This window comes from Manacus candei, unplaced genomic scaffold (assembly GCF_025592945.1).
Source record: "Manacus candei isolate 608988 ecotype Guabito, Panama unplaced genomic scaffold, ASM2559294v1 h1tg000129l, whole genome shotgun sequence".
Classification (NCBI taxonomy): domain Eukaryota; kingdom Metazoa; phylum Chordata; class Aves; order Passeriformes; family Pipridae; genus Manacus; species Manacus candei.
The window spans coordinates 733,235-753,947 of record NW_026138177.1 but is presented as its reverse complement, the minus strand read 5'-3'; the positions used below and the strand labels follow the sequence as shown (position 1 = coordinate 753,947).

Below are 20,713 nucleotides of genomic sequence, written 5' to 3'. Positions count from 1 at the left end.
AGGAAAAAGTCCTTGTGCAGATGGAATTGGGTGCAGAGAAGAGCAGAGTGGGAACAGGGGAGAGGAACAGCTCTGCAGACCCCCAGGGCAGTGCAGAAGGAGGGGCAGGAGGTGCTCCAGGCACCAGGGCTGAGATTCCCCTGCAGCCCAAGGAGGAGCCCACAGAGCAGGGGGATGCCCAAAATGAAGGATGTGAGCCCGTGGGAAGCCCATGCTGGAGCAGAGTCCCTGCAGCTGCTGTGGCCCCAGAGACCTCAAAGGGTCTCACTCAGTAGCGCTGGTCATGGGGCCCCCACAGAGGGGACTTGAAACACAGGAATTGTCCATCCTGGCCCCAAGTCAGGTCCGTGACTTTCTCTGAAAGTTGGAGAACAAAAATAGGATTCCACTTGGATTGTTCTTCAGGCAAGAAAAATAAGAAGTTTCCCAGGCTGTTGGTTAAACTGCAGGAGCTGGTTAGACAGCACCAGTTCCTGGCAGCAGAGAGTGTTTCTGAGCAGCTCAAGAGCAGCTCAGCCCAGGGCTGTTCATCAAGGCTGAGGCCTGAGGAGCATTTCTCAGATCACAGGGAGGCCTGGGGGGGTGGGGATGCACCACCACACCTGGAAAGGTGTCGTCCCAAGGACTTGCACAGCCGGGAGGTGTTTTCAGTCCCAGGCCCCCCCGGTCACCCCCCAAGGTGCTGGACGGCCCTTCAGACCCACCTGAGGACACCCCCCTGTCTCTCCAAGAACCTGCAGGAGGGAAAGCAGCTGAGTCTAAAACAGCAAGTGTTCTCTCGAGCTCTAATGTCTCGTAGCTGCTTGCGAGCTTGTTTTGCTTTGTTTGCTAACATGTGGAAATCGTAAAAAGCTTTGCGAGTTGTGCTTGAGTTGTGAAACAGCCCCGGGCAGCCAACTCTGAAACAATAACGACTCAATGTGTCTCTCGAGTGTGTCATTATCGGCTTGTCGCAGCCCGGGGAACGAACGCGATGTTTGCGGCCAAGGCCGAGGCACAAACCCGTTGCGAGCCCGCCGAGGCCCAGCGGGAAGGAGGAGCCCGCGGGCAGCCGCTCCCTCAGCGGCCCCTGGGGAGGGGACACGGGGGGACACGGCGGGCCGAGCCCGCCATACCCCGCTCCCCAGGGCCGCCGACACCGGCCCGCCCGGGGCAGGCCGAGCCCACCAGACCCCGCTTCCCGCGGCGCCTCCCGCCCCCTCCGCCCGCCTCCCCCCGCCCGGTCCCGGGTCCGAGCCCAGCGCGCTCCGGGTCCCGCCGCGGGTCCCGCTCGACCAATCAGCGCGCGACGACGAGGAGTGACGTAGGAAAGAGCCAATCGGAGCGAAGCGTTGGGTTTTTGCACCCGGCACATAATGGCCTCTCCCAATGACGTCATGGCGATGTCTGGCCAGCTGGGGCCGAGCTGCCCAGTTCCGCCCAGTGCGGGCCCGTGTCACTCCCAGCTGGGTCCAGGGGCTCCCACTGACCCTCAGTATGGGCCGCGTCACTCCCAGTCTGATATTAGTCACTTTCAGTCACGCCCAGTATGATTCCAGTCACTCCCAGGAAGATACCAGTAAGATACCAGCATGGTCCCAGTTGCTTCCATTCACTCCCAGTATGGTTCCACCCACTCGTAGTATGGTTTTAGTCACCCCCAATATCATCCCAGTAAGAACCCAATGACCGCCAGCATGGTCCCAGTTACTCCCAGTCACCCCCAGTATGGCTTCAGTCGCTTCCAGTCCCTCCCAGAATGATTCCAGTATGATGCCAAATGCTCCATATATGGTCCCAGTCACTTCCAGTATGAATCCTGTCACTCCCAGTCTCTCCCAGTATATCCCAGGCATCCCCAGAATGCTCCCAGTATATCCCAGTATGATCCCAGTCACTCCTGGTCTCTCCCAGTTGCTCCCAGCAGCTTTCAGCATGATCCCAGTTGCTCACAGCCACCCCCCATCACCTCCAGAGTGGTCCTAGTTGCTCCCAGTCACCTCTGGCATGATCCCACTCGCTCCCAGTATATCCCAGTTGCCCCAGCATGATCCCAATTACCTGCAGCATGCTCCTAGGCACTGCCAGTATGATTCCAGTAGAAGCCCAGTCAGCCTCAGTCAAGTCCCAGTTGCTCCCAGTATGATCCCTGTTGCCTCAGTTCTGGTCCTGCTGGGTCCTAGTCCTGGTCCCAGTGTATCCCGGTATCCCAGTCCACCCTAGTCCATCCCATCCTGTCCCAATCCATCCTGGTCCCTTCCCGGCAGCCGCCGCTGTTTCCCGGATCCTGCCCTCCCCCCTCCCGACCCAGAGCTGCCGCCGGACACCGCCCCCCATCCTGGTGTCACCCTCTTTTCTCTCCCCACAGAGCTCCTGACCCAGCTCCTGCTCCTCCCAGGGAGGGCTTTTGGGAGCCCCCCCATTTCCTGACCCCTGGGATCCCCTTGAATCCCCATTCCTGGGCACTGAGACGCCCCTGCAACTCCTTCCCCAGATTCAGGACCCCCCTGCACCCCCTTATCTGGCTCTGGGACGTCCTGCAACCCCTTTCCCAGCCATCTCACCTCTCCCAGCCCCCAGCCTCCCCGTTCCTTGACCCTGGGACCCCTCTGAACTCCCATTCCTGGACACTGGGATACCCCTGCACCCACTTCCCTGGGAAACCCGTGACTGGGAAAGGGGTTCTCCAGCCCCTCTGGCATTTAGGATCACCCCGAGGAAAGGGAGATAAGAACTTCCCTGGGAAGCTCTAGAAGGTAGTATCCAGGAGGGATGAGGAGGGTCTGCGGGGGGCAGTGGGGAGGGCACTGCGCGGGGAGGGCACTGGCACAGGGAGATCCCCCCCCCCGTCTCCGCGGGATCCGCAGATCCCGGCGCTTCCCCCGCTTTGGCCCCAGACCAGCGGGTTTAAGGCCGCGTTTAACCGCAGGGCCCGGGAGTTCAGCTCAGCCCGGCCCGGGGTCCCGCAATACGTGGCCGAGGAGGGTCGCAGGGAGGCCCAGGGGGTGCCCGGAGGGGTCCCAAAGGGGATCCAGGAGAATTCCCAGGAATTCCCCCGTCCCCGCCCCCCCCGCGCTCCCTCAGTCACTTCCGCCTCACAACCTCCCCCACCGGGATCTGCTCGACGACCGGTGACGTCACGAGCAGATCGTGCTGCCATTGGCGATCAGGAAATAGCGGCGCCAATCGCGGGGCCGGAGGCGGTGTTGTGGGCGGGGCCCAGGCTGTGGGCGGGGCCAGCGGAGCAGCGCGATGGCTCCGGCGCTGGGTCTGGGGGCGCTCCTGGGGGTCCTGGGGCTCCTGAGGACCCCGGCGGGGGCGGCGGAGGGTAAGTGGGGCCCTCGGAACCGGGAGCTCCTGGACCGCCACTTCCGGGCACGGGACCCCCCTGAACCCCCATTCCTGGCACCGGGACGCCCCTGAACTCCCATTCCTGGCCACTGGGTCCCCCTTGAATCCCCTTATCCAGCACCGGGACCACCTGAAACCCCCGTTCCTGTACACAGGGACCCTGTACCCCCTCATCCGGCACCGGAACCCCCCTGCACCCCTTTTCCCGGCCATCCCACCTGTGCCAGATACCCCTTTTCGCTGACCTTGAGACCCCCTGGATCCTCATTCCCTCCTTTCCCAGCCCCCAACCCTTCTTTTCTGCAACACCGAGGACCTCCGGGACCCCCATTCCTGGCCATTCTGGGTCTCCCCACCCCGTGACCCCCCTTTCCTTGGCAGAGGGACCCCCTGGACCACCCATCCCACCTCTCTGAGCCCCTGCCCCCTCTTTCTTAACTCTGAGACCTCTTGAAATCCCCCTTCCCCCGCACCAGCGCCCCTTATCCTGCACCAATATCCCCCTGTACCCCTCTTCCCAACCATCCCTCCTCTCCCATACCCCCCTTTTCCTTGACCCTAAGACCCCCTGACCCCATTCCTGCCTTCCCCAGCCCCCAAACCCCCATTTCTTCTACACTGAGGAGCCCTGGGATCCCCATTCTCGGCCATCCTGGGTCTCCCCATTCCATGACCCCCCTTTCCTCAATACTGGGACCCCCTGGACCCCTCATTCCTGCCTTTCCCCACTTTCCTCAACACTGGGGACCACTGTACCCCCCTTTCCTGGGCACAGGACCCCTGAACTTCCATTCTGCCTCTTCTGGTGCCCTCACCCCCTTTCCTTGACACTGGGACCCTCCAAACCTCCATTCCTGGGCATGGGGACTCTCCTGCACCTCAATATTCAGCACCCAGATCCCCCTGAACCCCCTTAATTGGGACTGGGACCCTCTCCATGCCCTTATTGGGCACTGGGACCCCCCCTACACCCCCTTCCTCAGGCACAGGGACCCCCCTACACCCCCTTTCCTGGGTGCAGGGACCCTCCTACACCCCCTTGTGTGGCAGCAAGACCCCCCTGAACCTCTATTCCTGTGCACTGGGATCCCCCTACTCCCCCTTATCCTTTACCAGTACCCCCCTGCATCCGCTTCCTGGCCATCCAGCCTCTCCCAGACTCCAAACACCTCCTTTTCCTTGACCCTGGGACCCCCTGGAGCCCCATTCCTGCCTTTTACAGCCCCAGGCCCCTCTTTTCCAGAACAAAGGGGACCCCTGTGACCCCCCATTCTTGGCCATCCCAGGTTTCCCCACCCCATGACCCCTTTTTTCCCAGCACTTGGGGCCCCTTGGACCCCCCTTTCCTGGGCACAGGGACCCCCTGGAACTCCCTATCCCACCTCTCCCCATCCCTGCATCCCTCTTTCCTTGACCCTGGGACCCCCAAGCCCCCTTTCTGGCTCTCCCGGCTCTCCCAGTTCCCCGTGAGCCCCCCCAGGCCCCCCAGCTCTCTGTGTCCCCCCAGTTGTGCACTCCCTGCGTTACCTGCGCGTGGCGGTGTCAGAGCCGGGCCCGGGGCTGCCCCGGTACGTGGCCGTGGCGTCCGTGGACGGGACCCCCTTCGTGCGCTACGACAGCGAGCGGGGCCGGCTGGAGCCGCAGACTCTGTGGATGGCGGCTGGAGCCGAGCCGGGATATTGGGACACCGAGACCCAGATCAATGGGAGGTACCGGCAAAAGGACCCCGACCACCTGAAGATGCTGCAGGGCCGGTACAACCAGAGCGGGGGTGAGTGGGGGGAGCCGGGGAAGGCGGGATCTGTGGGGCTGGGATGTGGATCTGTGGGGCTGGGATGTGGATCTGTGGGGCTCCAAGGGACTGGGACGGGATGTGTGGATCTTCCATCAGACTACGGGAGTCCATAGGGCTGGAATGGGGCCCTGTGGGGCTGGGAGACACTTCCATGGGTCTCTGTGGATCCGATTCCTCCCCCTCCAGGTCTCCACACGCTGCAGCGGGATTGCGGCTGTGAGCTCCTGTCCAATGGGAACGTCCGTGGATCCTATCGGGAAGGCTATGACGGGCGGGATTTCCTTTCCTTCGAGTTGGGATCTGGGAGCTTCGTGGCAGCTGACAGTGCTGCCCAGATCATCAAGAGGCACTGGGACTCTGATGGGATCACAGTGGACAGGTTGACAAATTTCCTGGAGCACACCTGCCTGGAAGTGCTCCAGAAACATGTCCAGTATGGGCAGGAGGTGCTGGAGAAAAAAGGTGGGGGCAGAATTCTCGTGGGAATGGGGAACTGGGGAATATGGGATTTGGGAAGGCGGATTTGAGAATGCAGGAATTCCCATGGGAATTCTGTTTACACATCTCGCCCTCATCCTGTTCTTGTGGGAATTCTGTGGATGGATCTTACTGCTGTCCCATTTCCTTGGGAATTCCATGGATAGATCTCACCATTATCCCATTGCAGAGCCTCCTGACGTCCATGTGTCTGGAAAAGTGGAACACGGGATCCTGACATTGTCCTGCCGCGCGTACGGATTCTACCCCGGGGTCATCGGGATCAACTGGCTGAAGGGGGATGAAATCTGGGATCAGGAGACGGAGTGGGGCGGGATCGTTCCCAACAGCGACGGCACCTTCCACAGCTGGGCCAGGATCGAGGCGCTGCCGGGGGAGCGGGAGCAGTACCGGTGCCGGGTGGAGCACGCCGGAATGCCGGAGCCCGGGATCTTCGCCTGGGGTGAGGCTGGGAACGGGGAATCTGGGAATTGGGAATTTGGGAATGAGGAGTTTGGGAATGTGGAGCAGTGGAATGGGGGTTCCCCTCCTGTTACGTACGACCCGCCCCAGAAAAAGGGAGGGGGGTAACCCAGGTTTTTATCAATAATTCCCTTGGGGTGGATTAGAGTGAAACGACACTGAATAATCGGTGTCTGAAAACATATACTGGCAAGGTTTATTTTAACAATTCTGTATCAACAAGCATGCTAGCAGTTTGGGTGTTGTCATAAAACAATGCAATACAGAGATAACTTTGGGGGGGGGGAGAAACTGTTTAGGGGAGAGGAAAACCAGGATGAGAGTAAGGGAAAAGAGAAGCTGAGAGTATAAAAGAAATGGACATAGTCACCGCCCACTGGATCCAGCGATGCTTGAGAGCGATGGTCTCCAGTGATGCTTGAAAGCGATGGTCTTGATTCGCAGGCGGTGGGGGAGAAGGAGAACCCAAATTCTCAAAGTCACCACTCAGTTTATATACCCTCAGCATGCTTTTGCACCTCCCTGGCGTGAGGGGTTGTTTGTCTTTTAGGGCTTAGCACTGGAGGGAGGGATGTGTCCGATTGGCCACCTGAGGTGTCTTCTTGCCTTTTAGGGCTTTAGCCCCTCTGAGGCAACTCCTTGCCTTTTTAGGGCTTAGCCCACCTGAGGCATCTCCTTGCCTTTTTAGGGCTTAGCACTGAGGGGATGGGTTCAACTGTCCATGGGGGGTATCTCCTTGCGTTTTTAGGGCAAAAGTCAAAACCTGCAAACTCCTGGAATGCATAAATCATTAACTATTTCAGTCTCTGACACCCTCCCCCTTCTCACCATCCCACGCCTTCCAGAGCCGGAATCCGGCTGGAATCTCATCCTATTGGTGGTCACGGTGTCCGTCATTGCTGCCATCATCATCATCATCGGCCTCATCCACATGAGATTTGGCATCCGGAAGCTCCAATCCGGTAACTCATGGGATAGGGATTGGGAAGAGGCACAGATCCATCCGGTGGCATTCTGGGGATCTTGTGCCACAGGTGCTGATCCCACTTTATTTCCATAGGGAAGAGGAAGAGGAAGAGATATGTTGTGGCCAATGGTGAGTACCAGCAGCGTATCCAGAACCTCTCCATGTGGATCCCGTGATGGATCCTGGAATGGGTCCAGGTGTGTGATCCAGGCCAGAATCTCATCAATCTTCTCTTTCCACAGGAACAGACATGGGAACTGACTGCTCTCTCACAGGAATGGAGCAGGATCCATGTGGTATTCCAGGGGGAAATTGGGGCAGGATAGATGGAGCAGGATTGAGACAGGATTCCAGATCAGGGCAGGATTCCAGAGTGGGATCAAGTGGAATTCTGGGGTGGGATCAGGGCTGAATTCTGAAGCAGGATCAACTGTGATGGATGGAGTGGGATTGGGGTGGGATTTCAGAGCAGAATTGGGGTGGGATGGATGGAGTGGAGTCAGATGGGATGGGTGGAGCAGGATGGGGTAGGATTCTGGTGCAGTTCCTCCTCTCCATGGGCTCCACAGCTGGATCCATCCTGTGGGATGGGCACAGGGACATGGTGACTCTGTCCCCCACTCTTGTCCCAGCAGACAACAGGAACAGCTGTTCCTGTTGTCACTCTGGTTCTCCAGGGGTGTTTCTCTTTCATCCTCCCCAAGGGATCCCTCAGGAAAAGAACATGTTGCAGTGGCTCCGCGTGTCGTGACACGGGCTCCGACAGAGCCGCGTGCGGGAAGTGCCGGGAGTGGACTTTTATTGAAGAAAAAGAGAAATTTAATTTAATGGAAATATATATACATATGTAAAGAAACCTTTGTAAATATTTTCCCCTTCCCCCAACACTAAATAGTTGTGTTTTGTCTGAAAACTCTCCACATGAGGTGAGAAAGATATCAAATCCATGCCATCACTAAACCCTCTCACAGGAGCAAATTGTGGGAGGGGGGCTTGAACTTAGAAATTGGATTCTTGGGAGTTTCAAACCACCACGGGGGGGACACAGAGGCTGGGGAGTCTGGCAGGACACTTCCTGGATAGAGCCTAAAATCTGGTCAGAGAATGCAAACAACCCAAGCTGGCTGTGCTGAGCTCCCACTGGTGCCAAGGGGCTGCTTTTAGTGTTGGGTTGTGCTAAAACCAGCCTGGTTTGCTCATTGCAAACACATACCCTGCTTTTGGAAGCAGCATTTGACTGATAAGCTGCTGGCTGACCTGGAGAAATGGGACTGGCAGTCAAACTCTTTATTACTGTAAAAGCCCAGTCCAACTTTCATGTGGCAGATTCTTCCAGACTTTCCTGGAGTGTGTAGAGCTTGTCCCGTGGAGCAGGGAGGCCTCTTCATGTTTACTGAGGGGTTGAGTTGTGGAGGATCACAAATCTGACTGGGAACGGTTCAAGGCCTGGAGGGACGTGTATGGGGCCTGAAGACTATTAATTCACAGACTGACTTGTTATTCCCCAGTTTATTACCAGTTTTATACCAAGTTCAATGTGCTCCCATGTTAATTCCCCTTGATTTATACTGTTCAGGGCTTGCCTGGACTTGCCCTCACGTTTTTCCCGCCAGAAGTTGTTTACTGCCTCGTTCTCCCTGGTTTTCCCGCTCATCTCTCACCGATTGGCTGATGGATGCCGCAGCGCAGAGGGAGCTCCCATCGGTCCTTTCCCCTGGATACTCCAGGGTTCCACCCATCTTTCTCCTATTCCCCAATCCCATTCTGCCCTGAGTTGTCAATCCCATGCTCCGCCCCAGTTGTGGAACCTCCCCTTACCCATACCCTATGTAACTCTCTGTTTCCCCCAATAAAGTGGCATAGCACCCCTGACCTTCAACTGAGTCCGAACCCTTTTGTGCAGTGTCGCGTCCCTATTCCTTTTACCCTCGGGCCGTGGCATTGAGTTGCACGGAGTTATATCAGTCTCCACTAATGATTGTTTCTTTTTACCAGCTTTGATACAATTTGATGCAATTGCTGTACTAGAATTGCTTTGATACGGGGCACTATTTTGTGCTATATTATACACTACTGGTAAGTTTTTAGTGTTTATACTGTGTAGTAAACTATTCTGGTTAAGATCTTTCTTCTGTTCACTTGTCTGTTCATTTGTCATAATAAATAACTTTATACATATAAATATATCTGATTTGCTGTCATTAAAAGCTGATTCAATCACATCTCTGTCTTTCCTTAAATCCTTTGTTAATGTAATCCAAGGCTGAGATTGGATCCAGCTGACCCCAGGCTCCTGTCTGAGCAGGAGTTTAGAAAGCCAGGGAGTCCTTTCTGCACCTCGGGACTCAACAGTAGGAACTTCTCTAATAAACTTTGTCTCAAAGCCTTCCACTCCCACCCACAACAATTTGGTGTAGTCAGCAGGATGGCAAATGATTTTGAGAAACAGACAAAAGGCTTAACAGAATATTTATGGAGGCACAGTCACACATTAACACAGATGATCGTTGGCCTGTGGATAACTGCTAGGAGTGGGAAAATATGCAAGGAAAATGTTTTTAGTGGGGTGATGAAATGAAATCAAAAGAGATGTAATGCATAATGAAACTGCGAGATCCACAGGCCCTGAGGAGACTGGTCCCTATGTGGGCAGAACTCTTGCATGACGTGGTAAACCATGCAAGGCACAGGGGCTGGGAAAATTATGCTGTGGAACACACCAAAAGGAGCCAGAAAACAACTGTGAAAACCTCCTGAAAGGCAGGTGAGGACTGTAAAGCATAACCCACCCGAGAGAAAAGAAAAATCAAACCCCTCTGTTCACTCAGAAGAACAACGAAACGAACTGCAGAAAAGAAATTAGAAAGACAAAAGCACAGTTTGAACTCTGTCTGACCACTTCTGTAAAGGAAAATAAAAGTGTTTTTATAAATACATCAATAGCAAAAGGAGGGACAAAGAAAACCTCCATTCTTTGTTGGACACGAGGTTTGGGGGAACATAATTACCAAAGATGAGGAAAAGGCTGAGGTACTTAACACCTTCTTGGCCTCAGTTTTCAACAATAAGGCAGGTTGTCCTCAGGACAGGGGGCCTCCGGAGCTGGCAGACAGGGACAGGAGGCTGAACAGCCCCCCTGTAATCCAGGAGGAAGCAGTTGGTGACCTGCTGAGCCACTTAGATGCTCACAAGTCTATGGGACCAGAGGGGATCCACCCTGGGGTGATGAGGGAGCTGGTGGAAGAGCTCACCAAGCCGCTCTCCGTCATTTCCCAACAGTCCTGGCTCACTGGGGAGGTCCCAGATGATTGGAAGTTGGCCAGTGTGACCCCCATCCTTAAGAAGGGCCAGAAGGAGGATCCAGGGAACTCCAGGCCTGTCAGCCTGACCTTGGTACCCAGCAAGGTTCTGGACCAGATCATCCTAAGTGCAAACCCACAGCACTTACAGGATGGACAAGGGATCAGCCAGCCAGCACAGGTTTAGGAGGGGCAGGTCCTGTCTGACACACCTGATCTCCTTTTATGACCAGGTGACCTGCCTGGTGGATGAGGGGAAGGCTGTGGATGTGTCTACGCGGACTGCAGCACAGCCTTGGACACTGTTTCCCATGGCACACTCCTGGAAAAGCTGCAGCCAAGGCTTGGACAGGGGCACTCTGCTGGGTTAAGGGCCCAGGGAGTGGTGGGGATGGAGCTGCATCCAGTTGGGATCTGGTCACTGGTGGTGTCCCCAGGGATCCGCGCTGGGCCCAGTCCTGTTTAACATCTTTACTGATATTGTGGATGAAGGGATCGAGTGTACTGATGCCTTAAGCCCCTAATAGTTTTTTTATTTTTCTAATATTTGTAAGCCTTATAAGTTTTATAAGTAGTGGAAGTAGACTCTAAAAGCAGCAACCCTCACTCCCTTGTCCCTTTCCCTGTAGCACCCTTAGTTTACACATTCCTTAACCCTCTTACCCCATTCTATGCTCCCTATATCACTCCTACCCCCAAATCCAGTGTCAATGTTTAGTCTTTTGTCAAGGCAAGGCCTAGATTGTTTGCAGAACAGCATATCAGGGCCTGAACAACAAAATGAAGTCAAGAACTGGGTGACTATGTACCCTTTGTGCTCTGAAGATGGTGAAGATGATGAAGTAGAGGGTCCCAAAATACACCCCAGACCCATTTCTCGGGGGTGGACCCGGGACGGTCCAGAGTAAAGGCCACAGGGTGGACACATTTGGGATTGGATGGATGGTGTTATAAAATGTAACATCTGGGGCACAGCGAGTGCGCGCATCATAACATCTTTGCCTTGGCATAATAAACCCTGTCTTATCTCACCCCTAATTAACTGCTCCGGAGATTTTTTTGAAGCATGGCATCAGTACCATCAGCAAATGTGCAGATGACACCAAGTAGGGGGAGAGTGTCAATCTGCTGGAAAGCAGGAGGGCTCTGCAGAGGCATCTGGACAGGCTGGAGAGATGGGCTGATTCCAAGGGGATGAGGTTCAACAAGGTCAAGTGCTGGGTCCTGCACTTTGGCCACAACAACCTCCTGCAGCACCACAGGCTGGGGACAGAGTGGCTGGAGAGCAGCCAGGCAGAAAGGGACCTGGGGGTACTCACTGACAGAGGCTGAACAGGAGCCAGAGTGTGCCCAAGTGGCCAAGAAGGCCAATGGATCCTGGCCTGGATCAGGAGCAGTGTGGCAGCAGGAGCAGGGAAGTGATTCTTCCCCTGGACTTATCACTGGAGAGGCCACCCCTGGAGTGCTGTGTCCAGCTCTGGGCCACACAGTTCAGGAAGGATGTTGAGGTGCTGGAGCAGGTCCAGAGAAAGGCAATGAGGCTGGTGAAGGGACTGGAGCACAAGTGCTGTGAGGAGAGGCTGAGGGAGCTGGGCTTGTTGAGCCTGGAGAGAAGGAGGCTCAGGGGAGACCTCATCACTCTCTACGACTCCCTGACAGGAGGTTGGAGCGAGATGGGGGTCGGTCTCTTCTCCCAGACAACCAGCAATAGGACAAGAGGACACAATCTTAAGCTGCACCAGGGGAGGTTTAGGTTGGACATTCAGAAGACTAGGTGCTTGGGCATTGGAATGGGCTGCCCAGAGAGGTGGTGGAGTCACCATCCCTGGAGGTGTTTAAGAAAAGACTGGATGTGGCTTAGAGCCATGGTCTGGTTGACAAGGTCGTGTTGGGTCATAGGTTGGACTCGACCTCATAGGTCTTTTCCAACCTAGTTGATTCTGTGATTCCTTCACAGCCCCTTGATTCCATGAGATTTTGCAGTGGTAAAATGGCCCTTTTATTCCATGAGATTCCGCACGTCACAATGGCCCCTTGGTTCCATGACTTTCCCTGAGCGTTCCAGGACTTTCCCTGAGCGTTCCAGGGTTCTTTTGGTTCCATGAGGCTTCTCAGTGCCACAATATCCCCTTGACTCCATGACGTTCTGCAGTGTCACAACAGCCCCTTGGTTCCACAAGGTTCTGCAGTGTCTGAGGGTTCCTTTGGTTCCATGAGGTCCCACAGTGTCACAATTGCCCCTTGATTCCATGATGTTCCACAGTGTCCCAGGGTTCCTTTGACTCCATAGGGCTGACACTGGGTTGGGAGACATAACAGATCTAATAATGGTTGCAGCAGAATGTGCCATAGAAAATTTCTGCGTAACCAAGCTGCCATGCAAAGAAACCAGCCAAGAAAAGAGACAATAAAGGCAGGAACTTGTGGTTAACAGAAGCAGCAAAGCAGGCAAAGGTGGGGTGTTACAAAGAATCACAGAATATGTTGAGTTGGAAGGAACCCATGAGGATCACCGAGTCCAACTCTTAGCCCTGCACAGGTCCATCCCCAAGAGTCACACCTTGTGCCTGAGAGCATTGTCCAAATGCCCCCTGAGCTCTGTCAGCCTTGGTGCTGTGCCCATTGCCCTGGGGAGCCTGTTCAGCGCCCAACCACCTTCTGGGGGAACAACTTCTTTCTAAGATCCAACCTAAACCTCCCCTGACACAACTTCAGGCCATTCCCTCAGTCCTATCCCTGGTCCCCCCAGAGCAGAGCTCAGGGCCTGCCCCTCCTCTGCCCCTGCCCAGGAAGTTGGACCTGCACTGAGGTCTCCCCTCAGTCTCCTCTTCTCCAGCTGAACACACCAAATGCCCTCAGGGTCCTCACACGGCTTCCCCCCAAGGCCCTTCCCCATTCTCATTGCCTCCTTTGGACACTCTCTAATGGCTCAATCTCTCCCTTCCATTGTGTCCCCCCAAACTGCCCCAATGGTGCAGGTGAGGCCGCCCCAGGGCAGAGCAGAGCGGGACAATCCCCTCCCTGGCCCGGCCGGCCATGCTGGGCCTGATGCCCCCAGGCCAGGCTTGGCCCTCCTGGCTGCCAGGGCACCGCTGACTCAGGGCCAACTGGCCACCCACCAGCACCCCCAGGGCCCTTTCCTGGCACTGCTTTCCAGCCTCTCCTTCCCACTCTGTCTGTACATCCAGGGTTGTCCTATGCCAGGAGCAGAATCCCTTCCAGTCCCATGTCCATGTCATTTATGAAGATGTTGAAGAGCACAGGAACTAAGATAGAACAACTGGAATCATACTGGGAGTGACTGGGAATATAGTGGAAGTGACTGGGATCATACTGGGTGTGTCTGGAACCATACTGGGAGTGGCTAGAATCATACTGGGAGAGACTGGGATTACAGGGCTGTGAATGGAACCTTACTGGGGGTGACTGGGATTACAGGGCTGTGAATGGAACCTTACTGGGGGTGACTGGGACCTACTGAGCCCATGCTGGGAGCCAACTGGGGACACACTGGGAGCAAGTTGTGGGCAAGTGGGATATAGTGGGAACAACTGGACTCATACTGGGAGTGACTGGGCTCTGGGAAAGGCAGAATAGGGAGGAGGGTGAGAGCAACCCCCCTCCCACTGCTCTGCATTCCCCAAATCCTTGTTCCCAGTTCCCACGCTGTCCCAGACGGGCAGATTGGCTCCAAGATCCCTTTCCCCGGGGACACTTCCCTGCCCTCTTCCCGCCTTCCTGCCCCTGGAAATCGGCACTTTGGAGCCTCATCCCATTGTTTCCTCCTTCTCTTCCCTATTATTATCAGGATCCCCCTGTACCCTTGTGGGAAGGTGGCTGGGGGTAACCATTCGAGGAAACTGAGAAGTTCTGTTCTCATGCCAACAGGAGTTCTAATGGCACAGAAATTCCAGGGTGAAAATTGAGCTGCTGCTCCTGGATGGGACATGGGGGCAGCTCCAGGATGATTCCACGCACAACCGTCAGCACCTGCTCAGGGGTGGAAGGGAGGGAGGGCAGGCTCTGTGGGAATCCTTGCAGGGAGGGGAACTCGGGGGCACTTTGCAGCTGATAAACTGCACAGCTCCTGCCAGCCCAGGGAGAGAGGAGGAGGTGTCCTGCTGCTGAGCCAACAACTGTGGGGAAATCTCTCTCCTGGGGTGAACTTGTTTCATTAAAACCTAATTGTAATATTAACACACACCTCCTCCCTCTGGGCAGGAGCTCTAGATTTTATTGACTGTATCTTTAAAAGTGAAGTGAGAGGATTTTACACCAATCAGTAACAAAGATATTTATGACTAAAGTCACTCAAGCTCCACCTAAACATAAAGAAATAGTATAAAACTAAGTCAAGAATGGGGGAACAATGAGGCAAGACTCCACGGTAACTGTTGGATTCTGTGGATAGGCTGGACCTGTCTCTGCCCCACAGGGGCCTCTTGGGTCAGAGCCGCACTCTGGGCACTCGGAGCACTTTCCTTGGGACTAGAGCTTGTCTGGGCATTGCTTTGGATATGTTTGTGCAGTCGGACACTGTCACCAGCAACCCTGGAATCTGAGCCTGTCCAACTGTACATGAATAAAGGTTGTATTCCGCTCCCTGTCCATGTGAGTCCTGTCCGGGTGCTTGATCCATCGGGAAGGGCCATGGGGTGGGTGGGAGCAGTGGGATGAGCTCTGCCGGCAGGTCCTGGCTTTCCCCAGGGGGAGAGAAGTGGCCAGGTCCAGCTCCAGCTCCGTGGCTTGCTCAGGCGGTGATTCCAGCCGGGTTGGAGAGCCACCGTGTCCCTGTCCCCATCCCGCGGGATGGATTCCAGCCTGTGCAGGTTTTAATTTTTCTTAGCGGGTTTTTTTGGGGACACGAGTGACCCCGGCGGGAAAAGGGGGGGAGCAGAGGCGAGGGGGTCTCCAAAGGGCCGCCGGGGACGGCGGGAGCTCCGCGGGCTGGGCCGGGCCGGGCCGGGCCCAGCAGCGCCCCGGGGCCGCCGCCCAGTCGGGCCGAAGCCGCCGGCCCAGCCCGGCCCTGGGGCGCGGGGAAGTCGCGTCGTGTCGGGCGGGAGCGGCAGGAGGGAGCCGGGCGGCGGCGGGCGGGGAATCCCGTCGGCAAGGGCGAGGAGAAGGGGCCGGGGCCGCCGGCGGTGTCCGATCCCGCCAGGACGCGGGGAGGGCCCCGGGGAGCGGCGGCGGCGGGCGAGGCCCTGGGGGAGCCGCCCCGAGGGGTCCCCGTGTCACTGAAGGAGCTGCACGGCGAGACGGCCGAGATGTGAATAGAATTAAATATAACAAATAAAATAAATGGAATAAAAAGCCACACACAGGGGCCCTCCGCCACCCCGCGACTAAAAAGGCGGCACCGAGAGACCGGCGGGGCGGCACCGGGGGCTGTGAGGGGGCGATGACCGGCACGGAGGGGTCCCGGCCACCCCCTGCCACTGAAGGAGCTGCATGGCGGGACTGCGAGGTGTGAACAGAATAAAATATAAGGAATATAATAAAAGTGAATAAAATAAATAAAGAGCTGCGCTGAGGGGTTCCCGCCGCCCCCCGTCACTAAAAGCTGCACTGCAGGCGAGACGTGGTTAACGGAGCCACACCGGGGGTCACCGTCGCCTCGTGTCACTGAAGGAGCTGCACTGCGGGAGCCGCGATGTCGGAGCCGGAGCGGCTGCGACGCGACTTCCCCGCGCCCCAGGGCCGGGCTGGGCCGGCGGCTTCGACCCGACCGGGCGGCGGCCCCCGGGCGCTGCGGGCCCGGCCCGGCCCACGGAGCTGCCGCCGCCCCTGCCCCGAGCCGGGGCCCCTTCCCGGTGCTCCCAGTCTGCCCAGCCACCCCCAAGCGCCCCAGGAAGGGCTTCAGCTGGGGATGCCACACAAGTGCTGCTGGGGGGGCTCACCTCAGTTCGGTTTGGTTTGTTCTTCCCAAGCTGGGGAATCCGACTTCTGGAGTTTTCTGTCAGAAATCTGTCCCCTCCTCCGCTCGGCCAAAGGGACTGGGGGCTTTATCCCTTTTTGGGGCAAATAAAATCAATATGTTGAGTCCTGGCAGGACACAGCAGCCCTGCAGCCCGCGGAGCCCGGCCTGGCCTGTGCCTGGCAGAGGAACAAAGCAGCTCAGGGACTTATGAATCAGCGATTAATTAGCCTAAGAAATTGCTTCTAAATAGGGGGCAGGAGAAGTGAAGGAAGCCAGGGCTTCCACTGAACCAGTGCTGTGCCACACACACGTCTGGGAAAGCCAGGCCATGAGCTCCACAAAACTGTATTTGTATCTATTTATAGATAGATCTGGCATTTCATTGATTGATTCTCGAAATTTTATACTTCTTTTAATCAATTCTTTTGCCACCTCCCCCCAAGTCCAAATTTTATGTTCTCTGCGGTTGTGGTTGGGGGTTATTTTCTCCTCTAAGGTGGCTTCCCCATATGTGAGGCTTGCTATTTGTCCCTCTAGCTGGATGCCCATCAGGGATCCAGTTTCAGGGATTCAGGAAACCTCTAATGAGGGGAGTCATTCTTTCAGGGTCCACAGGCATCATCATAGGTGACTCATGTCATGGCGTGGCTTTAATTATTTATCATACATCATCTTGTAAGCAAGCAGCTTTCTGCACACTTTCCACAGTCTCATCAACATTCCCCACTATTGCCAGGGGATCTCCCCTTTCCAGGGGATTAAGTCCACCTGTCCCCCTGTATGAGGGACCAGGGAGCTTGGTTGTCTCCTGTCAGGAAGACCCCTGGTCCCCAGTACCCCTCTGCCTCTTTCTCTGATAATAAGATTTGGTCACCCCCAGTAAGGGAGATTCTCCAGACATGTTCAGTTTCAGATTCTTTGGAGGTTTGGCTGTATTCTTTTTTCAATTTGGCCAGTTCAGTAGCTGTATACAGGATTTCTTTTGTGGTTATTTGAGATGTCTCGTCTTCCGAACCCTCATCTGTGTATTCTGTTTTAATCAGGGGGTGTAGCGAGACTTCCAGCTTCTCAAGTTGATGCAAGAACTGTAAGTCAGAGGTGGGGTAGGAAGTAGTTTCTTTAGGTGGCCCCGATTCTAATTCATTTTCCCCTTCTCTCATCAGTCTCTCATTTAGCTCCTGCAGGAGCATACAGGCAGCAACCCTCTCATTTTTCAATTCCTCCTGGAGGATATAGGCAGTAGCCCTCTCCTCCTCCAGCTGCAGCTGGAAGGTTTTGACTAGCTCTTGCAGTGATGCAATGGTCTCTATATCTGTTTTACACTGTTGTTCTCTGTTCTTAATTGCAGTTATTACTACAGCACCCAAAACTGCACAAACTATAGGTTTTCCCTTACCTTTTTTTCACTTTAGCTCCAGCCCGTAGGGCAGTAATTCTATCAACTATTGCTTGAATATTCCACCAGTTGCTCTGAGCCCATTCCATTCCTGGAATTTGCTTAGCACCAAATTCATTCAACAAATCAACAAGAACTTGTGCGTTATGTTCCATATTATCACAGAAGCAGAGTGGTCATTCCTGGGGAGTACCTTGCATAAGTTACACCTAATTTCCAAATTCCACTCCTCTCAGAAAGGTATCTTGCATAAGCTATGTGCCCCAAAAGTGGACTGGTCATTTCTGGGGGGTACCCTGTGTAAGTAACAGTTAATTGCCAGAAAGGTGTCTTGAGTAAGTTATGTCTATTTTACAACAAACACACAGGAGTTGTCTTCCCGAGAGGTGCCTTGTTTAAGTTACTTTCCAATGTCCCACTTCTTGCACCTCAGGAGGTACCTTGTTTTACACACTTGACAACAGTAATACACCTCATCTTGAGGGGCACCTTGCTTTAGTCACATCAGCAAAGCAGTCATACAGGTTAAAGAACGTAGTAGACTCTTAATCTTTTGTAACGAAAATAGAGCTAACCTGTAACCTTTTGAAAATAAAGCATATTTCAGGAATTATTTTTGGGACCGCAATACTCACGAGATGTACCCAATGTCAAAGTGATGGATGCAATATGATGCTTCAAACACCAGATAAAGGAACGGAACTGGTACAAACTGGACTAGTGGTCTGGCTATTAACCAAGATGGCAGAGAGCCTGCACAACAAGGAAAGTTCAAAAGTTTCACCAAGAGGAAGACCTTGAGCCTTCATCTGAAGACCCTCCAAGAAGACCCTCTGCATGATAATGTGCACGTGCAAGGAGGTAAGAAACCATGTAAATGAGTTCCGAGAAATAATTAGCTTAAACCTGCCCATTTCAAGAAAAGTAATTAATATGAATACTGTAAGTATTAATATGAATACTGTAACAGGCATGCACTGTTCCAACAGGCACACATGTTAGGAGGAGATATCCCCCGTGCTGCCCGGCCCTGTAATAGAGAATACCTGCTTAATGACACTTTGTGGCCATTGAGTTTCTTTGCTTTACAAGTAACTTCTATATCTCAAAATAATCAATTATTACAGTGCACAATTATCACCTTGGAACCAACACTCTCGCTTCTAGGGAATCCTGCCAACTATGCCAAAAATATGTTCCAATCTGCTTCGATGCAGAGGCGAACCAGGTTCTAAAACATTCCCATAAGCCAGGTTAAGGCACAAACGAGGCCAGATGCTGGATCCCAAAACGATAATTCAACTTTGTTTTGGAACACAAAAGAGCAGAGAGAAAGAAGGGAGATAGGACAGTGGGACAAGCTAAGGGGAACTGTTAAAAGCACAGGACAGGAGTTAGCAGCACCACGAAGAGCCGCTGCCTTGCAAGCTGGTAGATCTCTGCTGGGCTTCTGCCCTGGTCGCCTTGTAGCCTCTGAGGAACGAACCCAACCCTAGGGGAAGGGGGTGGCAGCAGCTCCCGCAGCAGTCCTGCAACAGCTCCCCACAGTCCCCGGGCACGGCCTTAAATCCCCTCGCCGTGGGAGCCCTGGATGCCCCCTGGCCCGTTCACCGGGATCCAAGCAAAGGTCTCCTGGCACCGAGATGGGCCCCGAGTGTCCCTTGGCTGGTTCCCCGGTCTCCAAGCGAGATCCGCCTGGCACACCTTATTTGGGACAGTAAGTCCTTCCCATGTTTTTTGATTGTCACAAGTTTTTCTCTTTTTTGCTCCTCTGCCTGCCTCTGCTGGCTTGCTGGGAGCCTCCTGGAGCTTTTGCAAGGAGCTCGGCTCCTGCAGCAGCCCGGCTGTGGCACCAAGGCTTTTGAACTCCATGCTCAAGACAATGGGGAAGCAGACTCCATCTTGTCATCAGACTCCATCTTCTAATCACTCCATTACAAGGGGTCCTGGTGCTCCTTCCCACCCCATCCCTGGTGTCCCTGACTGGGCTCGGCATCCCCCTCTCCCAGTGTCCTGGTGGGTGGTAGAGAGGGCACAGCCCACTGCTCTCAGCCTGAACGGCACCTCCAGGGAGCTGCAGAGGATCCTGTGCCCCCTGCCAGGTCACCCACCCCCCCAGGGTCCCCTCAAGGCAGGGACAGGGTTTGACAGCCCAGAGCTGAGCTCAGGGTCATACAGAGCCCAGATAAAATGGGACCAGGGCAGATGCTCAGGGGGTATGTGGGAGGCGGGAAAGGGGTTGTGGGAGCTGGGGAAGGGGATGTGGGAGCCGGGGAAGGGGATGTGGGAGCCAGGGAAGGGGATGTGGGAGCTGACAGGGGGATGTGGGAGCCTGTGCCACTGTTGCTATGCCACAACCCCCTGCACAAATGAACGAGGCTGTTCCCTGGCTCTGCTCTTTGGGGTGTTCAAGCTCGTTATGAACAGGGAGCAAAAAGCCCTTGCCGGGGGTGCCATGAGGTTTCTTCACCCACCACCCACATTGGAGTTGTCCCACAGATGATTCTGGGGCTCCTGCAGCAGCACCTTTGGGGGGATCAGGATTAGGGGGGCCCTGAGACCTCTCGATGCAGCCCCAGGTGAGCAAAGCCCCTGAGCAGACATGGGTGTGTCCCCCCTGCTGCAGGGGAGAGACCCCCCGGCCCCAGCACCACCTCTGCCCTGCCCAGCTTTGCTCCCTCCTGCCCCTTCCTCTGCTCTTGGGAAAGGGGAGAGGAAAAACTTGCATCATCTTCCTGCTTCCCAGCCCAGAAACAGTTTGGGAGCTTCAGCTGCTGCTCAACACCCACAGCTAGGGCTGGTTTGGGCATGGTTTTATATAATTTCTTGTTCCGGGACAGATGGAGCCTTTCCCTGGAGCAGAGGCCCTGCCCAGGGGTAGGAAATGGTTCTGTGTGGGGAAGGCTGGTGGGATCCATTCCCCCTGACCCACCCGTGGCACTCACAGCCCGTGGGTGAAGGGGACGGAGGGGCCCTTGGGAGGAGGTTTTTGAGCTGCTGTCTCCCCACTCAGAGGGATTTCCTGAAGCAGCTGCTTTGATTCAAAACA

General features: G+C 55.1%; 2 protein-coding genes across 4 annotated transcripts in view; one reads left to right on the top strand and one right to left on the bottom strand.

Moving 5' to 3' along the window:
- LOC127462532 (zinc finger protein 665-like) overlaps nt 1-20,713 on the bottom strand; it is a 162,832-nt gene that overhangs the window by 92,662 nt on the left and 49,457 nt on the right.
- Nucleotides 3,208-8,924, top strand: LOC127462513 (class I histocompatibility antigen, F10 alpha chain-like). Of its 3 annotated transcripts, none has more exons than XM_051771162.1 (7): nt 3,208-3,307; nt 4,838-5,101; nt 5,312-5,587; nt 5,793-6,065; nt 6,931-7,047; nt 7,146-7,181; nt 7,295-8,924. In XM_051771162.1, the coding sequence occupies exons 1-7, from the start codon at nt 3,232-3,234 to the stop codon at nt 7,462-7,464; spliced, it is 1,212 nt and encodes a 403-aa protein (XP_051627122.1). In that variant the 5' UTR covers nt 3,208-3,231; the 3' UTR covers nt 7,465-8,924. The 3 variants fall into 3 exon arrangements, with proteins under 3 accessions (XP_051627122.1, XP_051627123.1, XP_051627121.1); XM_051771163.1 differs by having other exon boundaries at nt 6,931-7,048; nt 7,153-7,181; XM_051771161.1 differs by having other exon boundaries at nt 6,889-7,047.